This window comes from Rhipicephalus microplus, chromosome X, assembly GCF_043290135.1.
Source record: "Rhipicephalus microplus isolate Deutch F79 chromosome X, USDA_Rmic, whole genome shotgun sequence".
Classification (NCBI taxonomy): domain Eukaryota; kingdom Metazoa; phylum Arthropoda; class Arachnida; order Ixodida; family Ixodidae; genus Rhipicephalus; species Rhipicephalus microplus.
The window spans coordinates 6,167,219-6,187,158 of record NC_134710.1 but is presented as its reverse complement, the minus strand read 5'-3'; the positions used below and the strand labels follow the sequence as shown (position 1 = coordinate 6,187,158).

General features: G+C 44.2%; 1 protein-coding gene across 1 annotated transcript in view; it reads right to left on the bottom strand.

The window, feature by feature from the left end:
- SMC3 (structural maintenance of chromosomes 3) overlaps positions 1-19,940 on the bottom strand; it is a 310,016-nt gene that overhangs the window by 30,896 nt on the left and 259,180 nt on the right. The window contains exon 28 of the mRNA XM_037426550.2: positions 9,596-9,643. Coding sequence (XP_037282447.1) covers positions 9,596-9,643 — 48 coding nt within the window. The remainder of the gene's footprint in view (positions 1-9,595; positions 9,644-19,940) is intronic.

The window sequence follows — 19,940 nt, the reverse complement described above, 5'->3', positions numbered from 1 at the left end:
TGAAAGAACGAGAGAGGGTCAAGGAGGAAAAAGCAGCGAAGCTTGAAAGATATAGATTGGCAGCTGAAAGGGCGAAGTAAGAAAAAGAAGCTGAGAAGGTTGAGAGAAAATCAGCAGCAGCACGAGACAGAACTCAAACGGCTCCGTTTAAGTGAAACTCCCCTCCAGGCTTCAGTTGAAAGCAGCAAAAGGGAAGATACCGTAGTTACTCGAATATAACGCGCACCTTTTTTCCGGTTAAGCGGGTTCATAAATCGCATGCGCGTTAGAATAGAGTACGAACAAAAAAATTACGGTCAATTTATTGCCATCGGTAAATCCAAAATGGCCGCCCCCTACGTGTGTCGGCATGGCGCGTCGGCCATTTCTGTCTATGTGTTTCCCATGTGCGGCACTTCGTACGTGTGTTGAGGAGTTCGTCATCTAGTAGTGCATTAGCATCGACGGCGTGGAAGGGCCGACTCCAAAAACTCGAGTGCACCCCTATGCCGCTTTTAAAAGAAAAGTCATCGCGTGTGCAGAAACGGACGGAAATCAGGCCGCATCGCGGTCGTTCGGAGTTCCCGAAACGTGCGTGCGGGACCGGCGGAAACAAAAGCAAAAGATTGTCGACAGCAAAGCTTCACGCACAGGCTTCAGTGGACCACAGCAGGGTCGGTTTCCGCAAATTAAAGAGCTGCTCGTCGAGTATGTGCTTGAGCAGCGAGTGGCACAGCGGCACGTGACGACAGAACTGCTCCAAGTGCGGGCTATGCAATCAGTCTTAGAAAACTGTCTAATGCGGAGCCAGTTTAAAGCGAGCAGGTGCTGGCTAACTAACTTTATGAAGAGGAAAGGCTTTTCCCTCCGAAGGGGAACATGCATATGCGAAAAGCTTTGCGGAGGAGTACAATGAAAAGCTTCACAGTTTTCAAAGGTTCGTCCTAAACTTGCGGCGCAACAACGGCTACCTGCTTGGGCAAATCGGGAATGCCGATCAGACGCCTCTTTACTTCGACATGCCTGGCACCACAACCGTCAAGAAGAAGGGGGCGAAGCAAGTTCGCGTGCTGACATCGGTCCACGGTAAAACTACAGTGACGGCAATGCCTTGTTACACGTCATATGGGCACAAGTTTCGCCCGTACCTCATATTTAAATGGAAGACGCTCCCGAGAGGAGTCGTGTTTTCGAGTGGTGTGATCGTGCGGGCCAGCGAGAAAAATGGGTGCGCGTTGCAATCGATGTCTTACGTTTTTTTTTTTTTTTTTTTTTTGCGGTGGAAATCAGGTGCGCGTTACAATCGAGGGCGCGGTAGAATCGAGTAAATACGGTAATAGCTTCCGTTTGAATCCAAGCAAGCTACTCGTAGCGTATGATGAAAGAAAGAACGACCTTGATGCGTACCTTCACATATTCGAGAAGGTCGCTAGGAGCCAGAATTGGCCGGAGCATCAATGAGCAAGTGCTATGAGTACTCGCTTGAGTGGCCAAGCGCTCAGTGTGTACGGAAGGCTGACACCAACTGATGCAGCCAACTATGCAAAAGTGAAAGCTGCTTTGCTGAAGCCATTCAGACTCACGGTAGAAGGCTTTTGAGACAGATTTCGGATGGGAAAGCCAGCTGATGGTGAAAAGGCTACGCAGTACGGTGCCCGACTTGGTCATCATTTTGACAGATGGATCGAGCTTTCAGGGACACCACAGGAGTGTGGTCAGCTTAGAGAGCTCCTTATTAGAGATCAATTTCTCATCAGTTGCCACCTAAGCCTGTTGCCATACTTGAAAGATAGGAGAGCTAAGTTACTAGAAAACGTGGTTGAATTGGCCGACCAATTCTCGTGAGCACAAGGTGGCACGAATTTGTCTAAAGTCAAGAAAGAGAGTCTCAGATTCAAGAAACTCGGCACCTGAATAAAAAGAAAAAAAAAGCATGTACCGGAGAGTGTTACATGATGCTTTCTGTGTAACAGAGTGGGTCATCGTGCTAACAGTTGTCAAGCCAAGTTTATGCATCCCAGTGTAACGACTTGTTTTAAATGTGCTCAGACTGGGCACGAGGCACACGCATGTCGTAACGAAGCAACTAAGACACACCAAGTAGCCTGTGTGTATGCGCCGCCACAGGATGATGATGGCGTCAGCGACGGAAAAGCCGGAAGAAACTTTCTATTGCGGGTGCTGTCATAAAAACGTGCCAAACAGTTGTAATGGCAGAAATGCCAATGCTGCCTGGGAAAATCACGGGAAAGGACACCGCAAGCACTACTGTTATCGTGCGGAGGAGTTTGACACATGACAGCAAGCTAACAGGCAAAACGAGGCGGATTCACCTAAACGATTCAAATGCTTCCCGAAGCTAAGATTGATGTAGAGACACCTTACTTAAGTGGGAAGAATACTGCACTGTGCATGACAACCCCCCTGTATGACCTCATCGTCGGAAACATCGACGGAGTGCAAGGGCCAAACGATCCAGAAGGTTGGGAGAAGATCCGAAGGTGGAGAATCGTCAATGCAGGAACCGCAAGATACAGTGGAGGGAAATACCGTGAAAGATTTCACCCGATCCCAAGGTGAAGCTGTGCTGCAAAAGAAGGATGCCATTGAGGTTATCGTGTCAGACGAAAAAACTTGTCGTGAAGGTGAAGCTGCAGCAAAGTGACCGCCAATAACTACAAGTGAAATGGCGACCAAGCTGCTCAATGAGGCTATATGCCGCGACGTGCACAAGCTGGCAAAGTACTCGCAAAAACAAATCGATTGCGATGAAACTTTGTCAGTGTCAAAATTTTCAATTACGGCAGGCAAATTCTGACACCGTCATTCGAGATTGCTCGCAAAAAGAGAAAAAAGAAAAACAAAGAGGGATCGAGCGAGCATTGCAAGAAGAGGTGCAAGCGCGACATGAAGCATACAAGATAGGTGACAAGTTTACACGGGAATGTGTTTGGCAGTGTTGAACCTCAATGTGTTGCGTTATTCTTATCCTGTGTCACTAGTGTATTTCGAGTGAGTTAAGGTGTCTGTTGCAGTGACATAATCTCATTGATATGAATGTAATGTGTCATTAAAGGCAGACCCTTGTATGTTTGCATTGTTTGAAATGTGGGTTGGCGTGTTGTACTCGTATACCTCTCGTTCTGTTTTATGTGTAGTGAAATCGCATTGCAATGTGAATTAATATAAGTGTTCTGTTGTGAATGTGACACGTCATCAACAATACACTGTGTTAGGGACTTTTGTTGTGCGGTGTTGTTCATGCTCATTTGTATTGTCCAAGATATTATGTGATAATATTCTTAATGTGGGGGGCAGTGTCACAAACAAGCGCTAAACAAAGAGCACGAATCTGAATTCTAACCGCTATGTTAGCCAGCGCAAAGAAGTTACAAGCACCAAAAGACGAGCACGCAGACCAACATCTTCGCATCTATCGCTGAGCGATTTCTAGAAACATCTCGAAGAATAGGGGCGTTGTGCAGAGTTTCATCACGTTACGCGAGAGGCCCCGCCCTTTCCACATCTTTGGCTGTGAGGCGTGTCGCTGAAACGCCTAGAAATTTCGAAATCCCAATGGCTAGTGCACATAGGCCAGCAGTGGAGGGAGTCGCAGGAGGAAATCAAGATAGTTTTCTGCCACGAAACGAAGGCTTGTTCTACAGTGAACAAGCAGGGAGAAGTTAAAGTGGGTTTTTCACCTGCGGGATAAAGGCTTCTCTTACAAGCAGGAGAAGAGTCAGAGTGTACTGCCCGTGTGCGAAGATGTGTCCTGCTGTCGCAGCACATGAGTGGCCGACAAGTTACCAGCGAAGAAGTTTTGTTATTGAAGTGCCGTCAGTTGAAAGTGGGAGAGTTTTCTGGAAAAGAAACCTAGGATACAGCGGGACTACAACCAGCGCTGGACTTTAAGTGAGTGTTTCTTTGAAGAGAAGCATTCAAGCTTCATTCCAAGAGCTTTGGACTGGATACATTTCCTGGAAATTCTAGTCCGTAATGTGGCAGCTTGGACTAGTTGGCATGGCGTGATGTTAGTTATAGCGCGAGAGCAAAACGACGACACATAGACAAGAAGGACAAGCACTCGTGTCCTTCATGTCCTTCTTGTCTCTGTGTCGTCGTTTTGTTCTTGCACTATAACTAGTCCGTAGGTGTGTTTTCTTAGTTAAAGAGGCCCTGCAACACTTGAAAAATTGAAGTGCTGCACAAACTTGAAGAAAACCAAGGGAGACAGGACAAGGCGCTCTTTCCTGTCTCCCTTGGTTTTCTTGAAGTTTGTGCAGCAATTCAATTTTTCAAGTATGAACCAACTAGTCTGCAAAAAAGTATTGCTGCAACACTTCTTGAGCATGGTCAGAGAACGCTGCCGATCGATAGTAGAGGCTCTTGACAACACCGCCTCGAATTCACAATAAATTATTCAAGTCAGCTGAAAATTGCTTACTCTTACCTCGACAAATGACAGAAGACTCTCGAAAATCACTCGAAGAAAGCCCAACTATCAGCCATCGGCTAATTTAAACATGACGCGCTTGGTCGTTGCAGAGATCCCTGCAAGAGACCGCGAATTGACCATGCGAATGCACGCGATCACACTGAAAAAGCCGCGCATTCGAAGAAAAAAGAAGAAAAAAGTGCTCAAGGTCACAAGGCGCAGGTGACCGTTTTTTTTGCCCCTGCAATCCTTCCCTGCATAGCTTCCAGCGCTTTCGTCCGGAGGAGAGAAGAGAGAAAGCAATTGCATCCTGCGACAAATCTTTGCAACTCTACTCGCACTGGACAGATTCTTGAAATTTTTCCGCCGTTGAATTTGTAAGGCAATAAGCTCTTCCAGTAAATTCATTCCATGGTTACATGAAAAAGTGTTTCAGGGCCCCTTTAACTCTTTCATTACCACGCCTATTCAAATCGATCACCGATGATCGACGCTTTTGGATTGTCGATTTTGGCATGTTAAATTTATTTCTCGTGCACCCAGCACTTTCTAGTAGTTAGGTAGTTAGTTCAGGCGCTCAACTTTCAGAATCAATTTGAATTTGCCCGCTTCGGCAACATAATGATTTTTGACCGACCTTTGCGCGAACCAATGTGCGTGTATTGTTCGAAAAGTGCACTAGGCTGGCGAACTTGACAGAAGTGAGTGCCCCTCGTAATTATGGCACAGTAACATCGAAGTTCTGTAGTGAAAAGAACCATTGCAAGCCAAATATCAAATTAAAGTGTCAGCTTCACAATTTGAAAATGTTGAACAGTAATAATTGCCCTAATAATATGCCAGTTATTCAATAGAGAGCTATTACTAGGAGTCAAGGGTAATTTGTTCTACAAAAAATATTTGCCAATGTCCACCGCATCTTTGAAGTGTTGAAATGGCCCTCTATGACCTTTCCCAGCAACTTTAGTTTAGCTTGCATTATTATATCACACACAGGGTTGCATCTAGTGTCACTAGGCGCTCCTATGATGCCGTCGTCACGCCCGCATAGGTGCGCACCAGCGCTGCAAAACTCATGCGCTCGTCAAAACTCTCTTGTTATCCCACCTGAATTGAGTGAGGACGAGCTTAGAGTTAGGAGATGATAGCACCTCAGTCTCAAGTTTTATGGCGAAGATCGGTCACTTGGGATGGAGCCGAGCTAGTGGACTGCTCACTTGAGCTTGCCGTCAGGTAGATCTGCATAGAATTTCCAGCTGTAATTTCCCAAATTCCACTGCGCTTCGTGCTTTTTGTGTCGCTTTTGAGAGCAGATTCACCCATAGAAGCAACGTCGAAGCTCTTTTTGCACAATGTGCATTTTGCATGGTGGGGGTCCAATAAATCTGGTGCAATCCAAAGCTTATAATATTCGTTGCTAATCCAGGAGCTCTGGAACTTGCATTTCCCAAGCATTACAGCGAATTATGCCACCTGCATGCATGATCATGAGATCACAAAGCACACAGCAACCAACATGTGCAAAACAAAACACCACTAGAGCACGAGCAAGCACTGACAGCGACAAGCTACACAGCCTACAATGCGGCCAACAGATGATACTGAGGTGGCTGAGGCTAGTGTGTGTGCTACACTTTTTTTTTTGCAAGTTCCTGAGGGATACCGCTAAGCGAAGCCAAAAAAAAACCTTTTAAGCACTAGTAAAGTTTACAGCAATAAGCGCATTCGTGGAACTTTTTTGCCGGGGCTCAAAATTCTGTAGCCTCATTGTGGCCACCAGCTTATGGCTTCTCACTAGCCGAAGCCAAAGCAGGCCAGATAAAAGAAAATGGCACTGCGGGTGCACGCATGCCTCCATCTCATACGGGCGGTTTGACCGTGTCTGACTTCGCAATCGCGGTGTCGCCAGACGCGATAAGCAATGATATTTGCCCGGCGCCATGCTCAACTGCTGTGAATTGCGAGTCGTACAATTGTACCCTGTGAATATCCCCAATATTCAAGGGTTTTCAAGGACTCAAACAAAAATCCAGGACTTTCAAGGCCTGGAAAACGAATTTCTAAATTTCAAGGGTTTTAAAGGATTTCAAGTACCTGTGCGTACCCTGACAACGTTGCCCTGCTTTAGTGCGCTGATAGCAGCAGACCAAAAGCAGCGGGAGCCACAGCAGCCACAACAGCCATTGATCAATTTCCGGCCATTGGCTTCGAGATTGCAAATGCTTTTGTTTTAACTGCGCCCCACTGAATGGCACCATCTATCCTGTGTAACCACGTGAAAATCGAATTTTTGAACCATTTGCGCCATTACCCATAGTAACATCCAGCGGTTCTTTTTTACATAAATCAAACAGAAACGAACACCAGCATTCTATTGTCTCTTAATGCATGGAAGGTTCTTTATTTAGTGCAGTTAGACCAATCACTAGCGATTAATTGTAGGCGGTCCATCTGATGTCATCAGGATCATTTTGAAAATGCCCTACTGCGGCGCTTGTGCTCTTGTGCATTTACCTTAATTTCTAGGTAAGTAGGGCACTCTTGTTGATAGCATTGTCGTTTTAGATGTTGTCCTACATTGAGCTTTCACTCTGGCGTAAATTGTTATTTGGCTTTAGTGTCCCTTTAATGCATGAGATTGTATTGCAGCAAGTGTTGCTGTTTGTGCCCATTGTTTTGAGTGTATTAAAGTATTGTGTGATTGGTGTTGCATTGTATTTAATACTAACTGCCGAGTGTGCATGTTTGCATGTTGATTGTTCTACCTTACCTAAGAATATGTTTTTGTTTTGTTATAAACTCTCGGCTTTGCCTCGTTTTTTGGACCCCAGTCGGCATTCGCTGGCACACCAAAAGTAGCAATATTAAATTGTCCGTGCTTTCGTGGTGCGTTTCGGGGGGCTGGTACATTCGCTTTTGGAATCAGCCTAGCGATTGCCTCCCTAATTAACAGGACTAGTGACAGCTTTTCAACGCAAGCTCATTGTTGAGCGCCTTTTTGCCAACATGATAAAAACTTCATATGATGCTTTTACACGTGCAACTGGTTTTCTCGACGGCCTTGATGTAAAAAGCTAAGGTGAGAACGAAGCAGGCCGGTTTGCGGAGATGGTTGGTGCCCCTTTTTGTTTACCTGCGAAATGGCCTGCCATCACGGCTCGATATGTCATTGGTGGGTAGGAAATGAACATTGCCTTGCAGAAACAGCACACTTCAAGAATCACTCTATTCTAAGATGAGTTATTTCTCGTCATAAACAGTGTCCAATGTTTTTCATGCGACCGGCAACGGCGATATCCACAAATACTAGGGCAATCGGGGCAGCCAGGAACAAACCTGCGACTGGCGCCCACTAGTGGTGCCCCTTGTTACACTCCCGTGCAGATGTGGCTGTTGGCACGAACAGCCGTATGGCAAATTGCAGCCGTATGGCAAATTGCATTTTTTTTTTTCATTTTATTGAGGTTGTTATGAGTACATTTAAAGAAATGCACAACACTGATTAGACCCATAGCCATAGGCTAGTAGGGGGTCTAACGGGAGAAATTATACAAACAGAATACAATTTGTGTATAAAAAAAATCAGAACATCAAAAAACGTTGATTTTTCAAAAAACGAACAAAAATACAAGATATCATTGGGATTTAAGGTGACGTAAATGCTTGAGAGAACGTAAAGAAATGTATATAGAACACATTGTTGCACTTTGTTCATACATAAAGAAATAATTACGTAAAGACAAAACATCAAACTATGTGTAAGGCTTAGTACATGGTCATTACTATTGATCTACATGTAACAAATATTTTTTGAGTGCGCTCGAGAAAGCCCTAGAATCTTTAATCTGAAGTGGTATGTTATTCCTCACTTTAGCTCCTACGAACTGTAGTAAGCGTTCACCATACACGTTTTAAGTAGGTGGAAGATTAAAATTCCGCAATGTCATGCATCTAGTGACGCGGGACGAGGAAGAAAAGATAGATACATCGAAAGGTACACTGCGTGCAATAACATTATTGATGTTATCAATAAAATTATGTGTCGAGCACTACCGTGATGCCGTCCAAACGTTGAGCCTCCCTGCCGCGATGATTGCCACATGTGCGGCGCAGCAGACGGTCTCACAAGGATAAGTCTCGAAAACTTGCGCTTGGTGGCGCTGCTCATACCATGTCGTGACGTCAGGGTAATGTATGAACAGAAACTAGCTTTTAAAAGCATGCTGTAATTAATTTTCAGTGTGCACTCACTCTTATCGGTATATTTTCTATGCTCTTGGGTGCTTGGACTATCATTTAACGCAAAAAAAAACGATAAGTGAAAAAAACATCGTCCCTCCCTCTCAATGCTGGTAGCATAATCTAGCTCTCGATTGTTTGGTCGTTTTAAAGGTTTCTAGCTCCGTATCCCAGTGATACATTTCTTTCTATGCAATTGTCAGAAACTATATAGCACCAGCATCACAAGATGGTAACTATGGCGAGCAACAGAAAAAGTTTGTGCATAGGGTGCACGGCGGGCTTGTTGGCTATCCATAACATCGAATGCATAGCGCATCCAGTACAGGACAGAGCAGAAGACACACATCACATACACAGCGCCGTATTTGTACTTTGCGTCTCCTGCTCTATCTCATCCTGGATGTGTTATACATCAGTTGTGCATAGGAATTCATTGCCTTGCATTTCACCACCACCACTTTCAGTCTGACAGAGTGCACTTTCAAAAGATCGGTTCATTTACTTATTCAGCTAACGCCAACAAGTCATATCTAGTAGAAAAAAAAGTGATTTACATGGTGTGTGCCACTGTCCTGTTTGCAATTGTTGAGGACTTGTTTGATAAATGTAGTATGACTAACAACCTATTGGCTATATATATAAGACAATATTTTGTATTTACTAGCGATAAACATTGTAGTTCGAGTCAATACAATATTGGCATGCGTTCGATTTGAAGCATGTCAATATTAGGGCAACACAGCCAAATGCATAGGCAGCCTGTTTTGGGGTTATCGTTTTTCTGCCTTTTGGTCCAATTAAACCTGCAGTAAAATTAGATCCATTCGTTTCCTCATCTATTTTTGATATATTGGTGCAATCAGTATCACTCCCCCCCCCCCCCCCCCCCAGCACACAATATTGACAAAATCCCTCAAAAATATTGAGGCCAAAACTCACCCTGATTCCCACACCAGAGAAGTGGTCCACTGATGGAGTCTGGCCCTCCTAATACAACAGTGAAAAAAAGAAGGTATATGTAAGTGCCAAATTTTGAGGCGCTGATGCAGAAAATATTTCTAGACGTAGCCCTGATGTGCATACTAAATACTTGCATACCTAAGACACACACAAGAAAAAAGAGGGAGAGAAAAGAAAAAGTAGCGGTGTGCAAGTATCGAGTTTTGAATTCAATTCAAATACTAATACCTAATATAATAGCTACACAAAACTTTTGAATAATTATCATTGGAAGTTTCATCCTTGCACAGGACAAATACTCGATTGCCACACAGGCCAATGGTGCAACTTGGTCAGGTTGAAGTAGCTAAAACTAAAGCTAATGTCCCTAGAATTAGTCTTTCCTTAAAGATTTCACCAATATACTAGCTCAAAAATGAGAGGAAGTTCATTTTATCCCCACTCCAAAAAAAGAAAAAAAAGAAGGAAAAAAAACGCCATCCCAACCCGAAAAGCGCAGCACAGTCACAGCCAAAGCTAGAAGAGCGGCCGTACAAAGCCGAACAACACTCATTGGGCAACTGCTGCAAGCACACTTGCTGGGTACCCACTAACGCATTAATAATAACTATTTCTGGGTAGTAGGTCGGCATTCGCTATGCTGTACATCATTATTCTCAGACGTGTGATATCCGCTAAACACTAGCAAGGGATTTTGTTCCAATTGTTCATGCAATGGCTGAGGACAATGAGGAATTATACCTGAAGTGTGGCAGTTATTAGGTGATCAAGAACAAGCTTTTGTAGTGGGTTGGAGCATTGAACGACTCACTTGTAACACAATTCACATTGTGTGACGACTGGTTGTTTTTTTGCTGTTCTAAAACCCTTTATTACTCCTTAACGCGATCCTTTTCCCGACATCAAGCCTGCCTAAAGCAAGTTAGGAAGAATTTCCAAGCACCGGCGTGGTTCAGTGGTATAATACTGGGCTGGCATGTAGTGGACCCGGGTTCAAGCCCCACTGTGTTCTTAGCCCTAGGTTTGTTTTCTTATTATTGGGATAGTGGTTGCAGACACCAGTGATAGACAACTACGGCTCCGCACGTGACCTGAGTTTTGATCTCATTACAGCTTTCAATGTAAAAAGAGAAGCACACACACACGTAAGTACACACATATACACAATAGAACTGTCAAGCCCTTGAAACTTCATTCCACAAATGAAGGCATGCACTTCATGCGTAGTTCGGTCTCACATGCCATAAGTGCCGTATATTGTCTCAACTTCGGACCACGAAACCTTCAGTGATTGGCTTAACATACGAAAAATCGTTCATGCTGAAAAATCACCACTGCTCTACCTCACGCCTTGCCTAGAAACTCCAAACCTTCTGATGGGCAGCTAAAACACTGCTGTAATGTATCTTCAAGCCCAAGATCTTCAAGCCCGAAGCATGCATAACGCTCAGTATTATCACTGCTCTTATTCAATTTTCAATAATCGACCAATAAATCAATTTATGTTCTCTTGATAGGACGAATGCAGGACTAAAAGCCCGAAAGCTTGATGAGGTCTCGACCCTGTTTACAAGCTGGCAGAGCAGCAGGATGACAGACAATCATGCATGAAGATTATAAAATAATCTTTACACGTATAACATTGCATCAATACAAAAATTATCAAACAAAGTGCTGAAAATAGAAAGAAAATGGTTTAGATATACAGTCATGAATGCTGCGACATCTGCTGTATTTGATATTTGATTCAATATTCAGTATTTCTGGTCACTGCTCAGCACTGTTTAATTTGAGATCTAGTTCCACTATTTACACACCCCTAAAGAAAAGAAACAACAGTCAGCCAACAGAGCCCCAGTGATCGTTTCCTCCCTTACATAAGCTATTTGTCTTCTAGCCTTTCAAAACAAGTCCCCTAATAATCCTAGAATACTTCTAGCAAATATAAAGCGGGTGGCATTGCAAGAATATTGTGTTTCCCTTGATTTTATTTATTCAGTACTACATTCATGAAATGCAACTGTTCTTTACCAGGGCCTTACATCTGTCAAAAGGAGAAGAGATGAGAACAAGTCAATTTTCAATGCTTTGCAGTTTTTAAAACATGTTACAGTCGCCGATGAATTTATTGGACTCCGAAAATTCAGACTTGTTGGATATCTCGGTACTGAAGTGCTCACTTGGACCGGTTGGTACATGATCAACGCAGAACAAAACAGCGCAAAACACATGACAGTGAAAGAGTACTTCGTCTGTCTCTTTCACTGTCCCGTATTTCGCAATAGTTTTCGCTTCGTTGGATATTTGAAACTCCATAAATGAACTGTCAAGGCTCTCACAGCACTAATGCATTTTTGGAACTGATTCTCCAAACAAACTTATACCCTTAACTTAAATTTTTTGGACTATAAATAGCTCATTGTGAGCCATGCCTCTCAAGTTGGAAAGCTGCCACGTTGGATTTTCCACTGGCTAGGTCAAGTTTGGCTCCCAGTGGATATTTGTATGGCCTCTAAGATTGGAAGCACACACCACACTAACTTCCAGTTTCGGAGGCCATGCCCAATCATCTTTGGCTGGCGAAACTGTTTAGGGGATGCAACCTCTCTTCTTCATTCCGCCATATCGTCATCATTCATAAGTTGTGAAGTCTCGTAATGAGGCACGCCGCTCTCGGAACACGGATACAGTAAACGCAGTCAGACCGAATAAAACAACACACATTTACTTACTTACATTTACAACGGCTATATCGTCAGCCAGATTAAAATACATCAGCTATGATCAACACGCTAAAACAACCTTACACAATATGCCAAAATACTCAACAATACAAACACCAATAAGGTAGTGCAAGGCAGCGTCACCAACGCTCGACTCACCCGGAGGACCCATGGCAGACAACCCGAGGTGCCGTACACCACGGACCCACCGCAAGAGACAACCATTCGCACCAAATGCCACGCGCCAAAGAGAACCACTTATCTCTCATGTGCTGCCAGGCGTCAGAACGCGCTAAGGCTGTTATATTTTGAAAGTAGCAACACTCTCCTTCACGCACGTACTTTCTTCCTCTATTATTCTCCCATTTTTACCCCTTCCTGGCTAGCGCTGCGTGCACGGCATGCAGAACCCTACACTAGCTTGCTGTAGCCGCATCAGTATCAATGAGTGTGCTTGTTTATTCGGCTCCTTGACGCGTTATACTAGGTTCTGTTACTTGAAAAACCATCTGGACGCAAGTAGGCTTCAGGTAATACACAGTGGCTGATATATATTTTTAATGCACTTTGATCAATATAGGCCGAAACGCTTAAAAAAAATGAGTACCGACTAGTGGCTGAGCTTCTATGCTTCGGCTGTCCAATCTACGCTTCGACTGTCCGTAACATGGAGACATGTTAAGCGCTATAATAATAAGCGCATAAGGTTTACAATGAATTTTTTTGTTTATTGTGAACCTGATGAACTGAAAGAAGGTAGTCTAAAAATAATGTGGCAGTTTACCTAACGAATTCACTGAAGTAACTGAAACCGATGCCCTTTTACACCAAGACTGCTGCAAAGAATTCATTTCAAACCAAAAAGCCAGAGTTGAATCAATGCACATGCCTGTATTCCGTCTCGATGTAACGGTGATATTGTGTTCCATTACCTCTGTGATTTACCTCAATCTCCTCAAAAAGAAAAAAAATCACAGCATATCCATGGAGTGAATGATGATGAGTGGGGCGAAGCGTCCGTCCGTCGTACGGAAAGATAGAGGCATGGGCGCATGGACAGACGGACGGAAACACAGACAGACAGACAGGCAGACAGAAGCACGGAGAGATGGACACATGGACGGACACTTCACCCCACTCATCATCATTCATTCCGTGGATGTGCTGTGAAAACCACTGATGCCATCTAGTTATATTATTCCCAAGAACATATACACACAGCGCCATCTATTGAGCAACTCAAACTAGAAGTGGCTATATACTACTACTACTACTACTACTACTACTATAGAAGAGCGAAGGACTCACGGCCTAAGAAGCTTCGCCCCTAAAAAAAGCTGACTGCTCATACAAAAGCTGCTAATATTATATTATCTTATAATTACAGTTCAGACACACACACAAGCTGGCACATACATACATACCCACCAAAAATCCGCACTCACGTGCAAGCTAGCACGCAAATACGCACACAAGCACACGCAGGTACTTACGCACATACACAGCCTGAATACAGACATACACAAATGCTCGCACACAGGGCACATACATACAGACAAAAATACATGCACACATACACACTAACATGCAAATGCATACATAAACAAACGCATGCAGTCATGCATATATGCAGACACGTGCGCACACACACGCAGGTATAAAGACACACACGCACACTCACATAAATGCACACATAGCCCCCTCCACCACAAACTGGCACAAATACCTACACAATCACAAACAAATGCAGGTGAGCACGTGCCCAAACAAACACATGCGTGTGCACATACACAAACGTACACACAGGCAGGCACACACTTAAATGCACACATGCACAGCCATACGCACACGCGCGTTCAAAAATACTAGTTAGGAGTTGTACACACTAGCTGACAATTTGGATACTTTGAAAACTAACACTAATGCATACGCAAAAACACAACACTGCTTTGTCAAGACACAGAGGAAACACCATAGCATAGTGGCTCACTCAGAAAAAAGCTATATCCACATTTATGTGTGTCTTGTTATTGAACTCAACGTCCAGTTCGGTTATGCAAAGATCATTATAATCTCCATACAACTTCATCCAGATATTCAGGTATATAGAACAAAATTGCTAACAATTAGCTCGAAAGAAACGACGTGCTTGAAAGGGATGAAGGTTTTTCTCCTAATTTTTTTAATCCAGTGCTTCCTGCGCATGGCATTTTTTTTTTTTTTGCCTCGGGGAACATAAAATAATTTTACTGCTTTCTCTAACCTGCTGCTGCACTGAAATGCGCAGCAGCCAGACATTTCCACAAAAAACGAAATTCAGAATTCAACTCTGAAGCACGTTTGAAGCGAGGAGCCTAGAGGGTTCATGGCATGCGTGGTGAATGAAAAGAGCGCAAAATCTGTGTGCACGTTTCACATGACATAAGGGTCACCTGACTAGCTGTCTCAGCCATTAAGCACTGGGGATGTGCCGGCGCCGCGATAGAGGGGGTGAAAAAAGAGGAGGTCGACGGCGTGGCTCGAGTGATACGGCGTAGATCAAGGAGTGTCGCTACTTTACAAAAGATAACAGCCTTATATTGCACTACAGTTAGTGTATATGCTACCTTTAGGTAACCGGGTTCCGCCACTGATAGAACTCGTCGCTCACGTCATTGGCCAAGTGCGTTCACATGCACAAGAAAACGCCTATTTTTGGAAAAGGCAACTTTACAGCCACACCACCGCTACCCAAGCAGTCTGGCCAGACGATCCCTCTGAGTGCGGAACCCTCTGAGTGATTCCTTGGTGTTATGAAAGTGTCTTCTGTTGTCCGTTTTTAGTGAATGTCAGTGATAATGGTGTCTGTGCGGCGCAGCGTCGTGACTCAGTGCTGGGTAGTTGCCACGATGACAGGATGCCACAGCTATGTATAGATATGCCGATAATTCTCATTTGCTTACGTTATTTGCAAACCACTGCAGGATAATTCTAGCAATTGTTCTATCGAGCCACCTGCTTAATCGTATAAACAGGTGAAAAACTATGTGAAACAAGCGATTTGCAGAACTTAAGTTGTCGCGAATCAGGTACGGGGTTCTTGACAATTAATCGTGTACACCCCTCTCGACAAATTAAGTCAAGACGTTTTCATTTTCTATTTAAAACGAAAATGTCTTCCTTTGGTGACTGTCACTGAACAAGCTACAGCATCAGTAATAGCTAAGACAAGCATTTATTCAACATTTCATTCTTTTTTCATCGAAGCGAAAGTCATAGCGCGAGTAAAGGATTCTGAACGAGTGAGAAAACGCACAGTTTCTGGGCTGCATCAGCTCCTACATTCGAAAGAGGTGGCTTTCTTTTTCTGTATGACATGGATGTCTCAGCGAACAAAATGACGGACCTATGCGCAACTCTGCTACCTAAAGGTAAACGTATACAGTAACTCTATACTGCGCTAACCATGATGATGATGATGGTGATAAACTCTCGTGAGCAGAATGCCACCTTGATGATGATGAGTAGTTTTTAGTGGCGCAAGGGCCAATTGATGGCCAAAGAGCGCCATTTCAATTGACTACAGATATGAACAATGATATGGTGCGTGCTTCTAAAGGGGCCTTAAAATTCCTCGCTCTAACGCGGGTTAAAACATGAAAGTAATAAAATCATGACAGTGGCATGACATATGTGTGGTGATAGGTGATGGCAAAATGTCATGATAATAAAACCATGATGAAGATGTAGTCACCGCAGCCACGACCACTCTATAGAGGTCATGCTACGGATGACCTCGAAATATCGGGTGAAAGCTTTGCACATCTTTTAAAAACGTAAAAAGTGTTTGCAGTTTAAAAAGCGGATCCCTACCGATGAGCATCCCAGGTTGTAGAGGGAGCTGTTGTCGGTAGGGCAGTAAAAAGTGCTTTTTTCTTAGAGCATCTAGCTCATTGCACTGGACGAGAATGTGGAGAACCGTAAGGGGCTCTCCACATCTCTCACAATATGATGGATCACCGGTAGACAGAAGAAATGAATGTGTAGAATGTGTGTGTCCTGTTCTAAGCCTTGTTAGTATTACTTCTGTGTGTCGTGATTTTGATAGTGGCGGCCAATGACCTAGTTGCGGCTTAATAGCATGAAGTTTATTATCTGTGTGTTTATCCCACATGCTCTGCCAATACCCCCTGAGCTTTCGTTTTATAAAAGGTTTTAAGTCAAGTGCAGGGACTGGTGTTGATGCATTGGCAGTAGTGACATTGGCGCAAGCAGCCAGATTGTCGGCCAAAACGTTCCCTTGTATTTCACGGTGCCCAGGAACCCAGCAGACAAAGACATGCTGTTTTGATGTGTAGAGTGTGCACAAAAGTGAGTAGAGTGACACCAGCACGAGGTTCTTGTGTTTTTTAGGAGTATTCAGGGCTTTGACCACGCTTAGGGAATCTGTGTATATTACCGCCTTTTGTAATTTTATCTGTTTAATGTGTTTTACGACCGCCAGTATTGCGTAAGCTTCTCCTGTGAAAATGCTTGCATTAGGATGAAGAACGCCGGCCTCAGAAAAGGATTGGCCTACCGCTGCATATGACACAGAAGTGTTTAACTTTGACGCATCAGTAAAGAACTCAGGGCATGTGTATTTATGTTGTAGTTCTAAAAAGTATGTATGTATGTGTGCAAGTGGTGCGTGCTTTGTGACATCAACAAAAGAAACATCACAGTCTATAAGCTGCCACTGCCACAGTGGCAGATATGTTGCAGGAGCCATCAAACTGGGTTCAAGAAGAGGCAAACCTGTTTCTTCGGCCAGGCTCCTTACACGCAGCGCGTAGGGCTGCCTAAACGAAGGACGGTTCTCGAACAAGCCAGAACAAGACAAATCATTAATTGTGAAATGGGAAGGATGTTTCTTGTCTGCCTTCACCTTCAAAAAGTACAAAAAGGACAAGGAACATCTTTGTAGGTGGAGCGACCATTCATTCGAATCCACGTACAGGCTCTCCACAGGGCTGGTGCGGAAAGCACCCGTAAAGAGGCGAATGCCTAGATGGTGGACAGGGTCGAGAATTTTCAAGGCTGATGGTGTTGCCGACTGATAGATTATAGCACCGTAATCTAGGCGTGTGCATACGAGGCTTTTATATAAGTTAATTAAACATTTCCTGTCACTACCCCATGCAGTGTGTGACAACACTTTCAAAATGTTCATTGTTTTTAAGCACCTGTCCCTTAAATACTTGATGTGTGGGATGAAGGTTAGCTTAGTGTCTAATATGAGACCAAGAAACTTGTGCTCGGTCTTCACTGACAGAGGTTGACCATGCAGGTCAATGTCGGGATCAGGATGGAGGCCCCTCTTTCGGCTGAACAAGACACAAGTGCTCTTTTGCGCGTTGAGTATAAAACCTGTAGTGCCACCATCACCATTTCTCAATCACCGCGCCGCGCCTCTCGCGCAGCTGATGCTAGCTCGAGCTGCGCGAGGATTAGAACAAGCTAGCGCACTTGGTGTGTCGGACGTGGAAAGCCACGCGGCTCCGCTTCAGGCATGGAATAAAGTGGCGAGAGAACGACACGACCACGTTAGCCGCCGTTTCGTCTTCCTCTCTCGCTACAAACCATTCTCGTTTGCCCATTGAGATACCTTGTTCAACCCTAGTTGAACTTGACGTTGGCACATTGAGATGTTGCACGATTTGTAACCAATCTGCACATCATCGACATATATGCAGTAAAAAATATTTCGTGGGAGAGACAGGTGCAAGGAATTCATTTTAACTATGAAAAGTGTGCAGCTCAATACACCTCCTTGTGGCACTCCTGTTTCTTGGACAAATACTCGAGATAAGACAGTGCCAACTTGGACACGGAATGTACGGTTGGACAGGTAGCTTTCGATAACTGTCAGCATTCTACCCCGCACACCTAAATGTGACAGGTCTCGCAATATGCCGAAGCGCCATGCATTGTCATATGCCTTTTCCATATCGAGGAACACAGAAAGAAAAAATTGCTTATGAACAAAAGCGTCGCGAATTTGTGCTTCGATACGGACAAGTTGGTCAGTGGTGGACCGAGCCTCTCGAAACCCACACTGGTATGGGTCAAGTAGGCCACTAATTTCAAGGAAGTGCATCAGGCGCCTGTTAATCATTTTTTCAAAGACTTTGCAAATACAGCTGGTTAATGCTATTGGCCTGTAACTGGAAACTGAGGCCGGGTCCTTGCCTTGTTTTAGAATTGGGATAATGATAGCTTCCTTCCAGGCTGAGGGTAGCTCGCCAGAAGACCATATCGCATTATACAGAGAGAGGAGAGCTTTCTGGGTTTCCGTGGGCAGGTGTTTTAACATTTCATATGCCACACGGTCCGGGCCTGGGGCAGATTTATTGCAGCAGTTAAGTGAGGCTTGTAGTTCAGCCAAACAGAGAGGTTCGTTGTATGCCTCATGTGTTCTGGGATTGCGCTCTAATCTCTGTTTTTCTATTGCGGTTTTGTATCGTCGGAACGCTTCACTATAGTGTGTTGAGCTGGAGACCTGTTCAAAGTGCGCTCCGAGAGTGTTTGCCTGGTCTTCCGAACTCTCCCCTTGTGTGTTCACTAGAGGAAGCGAATGTGCTCCTCGTCCTGCCATCTTACCAACCATGCTCCAGACTCTCGACTCATCTGTGTATGAGTTAATGCCCGATACAAATTTGTGCCAACTTTCTCTTCTCGCCTGTCGGCGTGTCCTCCTTGCTTGCGACTTGACGTTCTTAAAGTTTACAAGATTCTCGGCTGTGAGCGAGTCTCTAAGCAACCTCCATGCCTTATTTTGTTTTTTTCGAGCATCACGGCACTCATTATTCCACCATGGTACTCGTCGTTTGCTTGACGGTACACGTTTGGGGAATACATTTTGTTGCTGCATCAACCAGAAGAGCTGTAAAGTAGCATACAGCATCCGCTATGCTCAATGCCGCCATGTCAGTCCAAGATAATAAAGTCATTTTTTGAAACTTTTCCCAATCAGCTTTGTCGGTGAGCCATTTGGGAACTTGTGCAGGACATGTATTTGTTATTGATGCGCTGATAAGAATAGGAATATGGTCACTACCATATGGATCATTAATGACTTTGCATTTAAGTAGAGGCAGGAGTGATGGGGATATTATGCTGAGGTCTATTGCTGAGTACGTATTGTTAGCGATGTTGTAATATGTTGGCTCTTTCCGATTCAGCAGGCACGCACCGGAAGAAAAAAGGAGCTGTTCAATCAGGCGACCTCGAGCATCGCAGCGAGAGTCACCCCATAGATTGCTATGTGCATTGAAATCTCCAAGGAGGATATAAGGTTCTGGAAGTTCCTCTATGAGGGACTCGAATTCATGCTTTTCAAGACGGTGTTGTGGAGGTATGTAGAAAGAGCAGATGGTGACAAGCTTATTCAAAAGAACTGCTCGAACAGCCACCGCCGCAAGGGATGTTTGTAGTGGTAGGTGTGTGCATGCAATCCCTTGATTGACTATAATGGCAACACCACCGGATGGCACAATGGCATCATTCCGGTCTTTCCGAAAGATAACGTAATGACGTAAAAAGTTGGTGTGTTTAGGTTTCAGGTGTGTCTCTTGTACGCA